The 3,269-nt window shown below is 51.4% G+C and overlaps 1 protein-coding gene across 1 annotated transcript in view; it reads left to right on the forward strand.

The window, feature by feature from the left end:
• The window catches only part of LOC146342110 (C-Jun-amino-terminal kinase-interacting protein 3-like), a 36,547-nt gene extending 33,457 nt beyond the window's left edge, over positions 1 to 3,090 (forward strand). The window contains exon 28 of the mRNA XM_084805656.1: positions 2,880 to 3,090. Within this exon, the coding sequence (XP_084661782.1) occupies positions 2,880 to 3,005 (126 nt within the window). The 3' untranslated portion in view covers positions 3,006 to 3,090. The remainder of the gene's footprint in view (positions 1 to 2,879) is intronic.
• The last annotated feature ends 179 nt before the right edge of the window (positions 3,091 to 3,269 follow it).

Here is a 3,269-nt window from a genome sequence, read left to right on the forward strand (position 1 = left end):
AAGATGACCGTGGAGGGAGAGCCAAATAGCCAGAGGTCTCTCAGCTAAGCCAATGGGATAGGGACCCAAACAGGGACCCAAACAGGGACCCAGTGAACCCAGCTTGAAGGGGACATGCCCCCAGGACAACCCCCGCACCACAGTCTGCAAAATGATGCCACAGTGCCCTGCCCCCCTCCAGAAGCCCCAGTGGCAAGGACAGCAATGGTTCTGCTGCTGCTGCTGTTGCTCTTCTTCCTCCTCCTCCTCCTCCCAGGCAACCCTACGGACAGGGATTTGAGTCCCCTTATAGGCTGCACACCATCACCATTTTGAAGCACAACACACAAAGGGAAGGAAGGATTGCCCATGGCACAGCTTGCTTCCTTTCTGGACATCACCGCAGGCATTAGTGCCAGTGGGCAGGGCTATTTTGAAATCATAGAGACTAGCAATAGGGCTCAGTTTGAACTTGCCACTGCTTTAGCCCCAGAATCTTTTGTGAATGCCAGCCTTAGAGCATATGCCAGCCCTGGAACATATGCATCCCAAATAAGTGTGTCTCTGAGTATGCATGGAGTGCATTTCCTTATATCCCTGCAGAGCAACCACCGCCGTCCCTACATATCTGGGATCAATGCATATCACTTCCAGATCATACGGTTGATCTTCTAAGCTAGATATACTTGAGTCTTGGCATCTTTCTCTTTCAGAAATGAATGGCTGGCTAGATTGGGACACTCGTTTTAATGTAAGGTGTTTGCTAGAGGCAGGATCCTCCCACAGAGGACTTGCACCCACCCTATCATGGTTTGACCCTTCTCTGATTCAGGGCGCTTTCAGGCAAGGCTTTCATTACACAATCGCCCTGTCCCTTTCACAGAATTGTGGCTGGTCAGGGGGCTAGCAATAGAGTAGTGGCAGCAGGGCTCACAGGGATGCAGCGCCAGCACTGTTTTTTAATTAACAGGGATGTTGATGTCATCTGGCACACACACCCACACACCAATTTCGCTGTTCTCTGAATTTACCTGCCATTCTCAGGGTGGCTGGGGGTGAAATGAGTTTCCTCAGCAACAATATATTGTTCCCTGCTGTAATGCAAAGCTTGGTCTTGAATGGGCAATTAAGACCCATTCGTGTTACAAAAACCTGCTCCTGGTGTAGATGAAAACTGCTAGAACTGCTTTATTGATATGGATCAACACAGCAGCCAGCACTTTTGGACTCTTCTTGGGAGGGTGGCTCAGGGGATTGTCATGAGTGCCTGCACTTCAGACTTTACCACTGCACCTCTGGGGTCTAGCCAATGTTGTTGTCTCCAGTAGTAAACCTCCCATGTTTTCCCACTGCTTCTTCCATCCTTTTTCTTACCACAGAAAATCCATTAAGGAGGGCAAGAAGGAAGATGTGGAGAATGCCTTTTGACTAGTACTAGGAGCTGTCCATCTGGACGCACCCTCATTCAGCTGCCCTACAACCCAGCAAGCCAAGCTCTTGGTTTCTCAGCTGATGTCACAATGCGTGCAAAGCTTACAGGCAACATTCCACTGGGACAGGCCTGCCTTTCAGCTGGGGGCGGGCACGGGGGCACTTGCAGAGAGGAGATGCCTCCATGGGCAACAGAGTCCAGGAGCCGCAAAGGACATGGGGGGCCCAGCCCCGTCCAGAATAATGAGCCGTGATTTTGTGGCCCTAAGGCGGCCCCTGTTCCTATACCATGATAATTGGCGAGGCGCTATAAGATGCCCCTGAGTCCCACTCAGTCATAGCCATGCCCACATGCCCTTCAGGTAGGTGCTAAGCTGCCCAGGTTCTTGAGTTGGAGAGTGCACTGGAACTGGAGAGTCTAGGCCAGCCTTCCCTGGCCTGGTAGCCTCCAGCTGGCTGTGGGATTATGGGAGTTGTAGTCCAACACATCTGGAGGGCACTAGGTTGGGGAAGGTTGGCCTAGAAGGATGTTGGGATTCATGGAGTTTGGAAGTTGAAGGGGGAGGCTTGACCAATGGGTTCTGCTTGTGCTCAGGAGCTAAATTTGGAAGCAGATCAGATTGGCTCACACATCAGAAAGGAACAAGTGGATATGGTGCCTCCTTTCACTGAAGTATGTGGCTTGGTTCACTTGCCTGGGTTATCCCTTCTTGCTAGCTTGGCAGGCATTTGCTGAGGTCTGGATTGCAGAATCTGTCAAGAAGAGATGGTCAGCAGGTTGAAATCCATGGCCATTTGGCATCTCTTAACTATGATATCAAGGGAGAGGACTCTAGCGGGCTTAGGGGTGTGCGTGTGTGTGTGTGTGTGTGTGTGTGTGTGTGTAAAAAGGGGTATACTGAGATTTATTATTTATTTTAGCGCTATCACTGTGCATGATGCTTTACAGAGTCCAAGAGGACATCCCTGAAGCTGAAGAGCTTGCAAACTATAACTCAGGGTGCTGAACCTCAGGCCTTGGGTCCCAATCGGGCCCTTTGGAGTTCCCGAGAAGACCCCACCCCTTCCCCTGGCCCACCCCCTTTCTCCAGCCACTAATTGTTTGATGGCTTCCCAGCTTTTGTGCAGTTTCCACCCATTCTGATAGGCTGAAATGCCTTTGCTGAGGTTTAGTTACTGGCACTAAGAGCTGTAAGCGAGACCATCCTGGTATTTTTGGCCTCACCCCTTTTGCCTTTGGCTCTGTCCAGCCCTGGAATGTGGCCCCCAAGAGCTTCTCTGAAATGGAATTTGGCCCTCAGGTTGAAAGAAGTTCAACCCCTCTGCTATCATTCAACACAGGAAGACAAGAGCCTTGGAAGGGGAGGGCTCAGCAGCCTCAACAAAAAGGCTGAGAGCCTGGCCTTCTGGGTTTCCCTGGCATTGGCTTCCTATACATCTCTTCATTTATTTTCCTTTTTCTGTCTCAGGGAAAGCGTGGAGGAGGGGCCCACAGAGCTTCCCTGAAGGTATCAGTGACCAGGATTTCAGTGGCTGGGCCCCATCGCCTGGCAAACTGCAGAAGGTGCTGCGAAGGGCCGAGTATAACCTGTTAGGCAAAGGGCCGATCTTCGAGGGCAACTTTGTGCAGGTGACCAAGTGTTGCCCTTGGCTGGGCATTACGCTCTGCAGCAGGGAGAGATGGCTATGATGCTAACCTGTGTGTGGCTGTGCACACCACATTGGCCGGGGCAGAATAAATTGTGGTGGCAGGCAAACCATTTCACCACCACCATCACCAGTAGCAGCCCTGTCCCATGCTTGTACCACTTGAAGTTGCTGCGAACGCCCCCAATGTAGGCCATTGTGTTTCCTTTGGC

Source organism: Heloderma suspectum, chromosome 6 (assembly GCF_057233095.1).
Source record: "Heloderma suspectum isolate Gila_16-S chromosome 6, 16-S_ref, whole genome shotgun sequence".
Lineage (NCBI taxonomy): Eukaryota > Metazoa > Chordata > Lepidosauria > Squamata > Helodermatidae > Heloderma > Heloderma suspectum.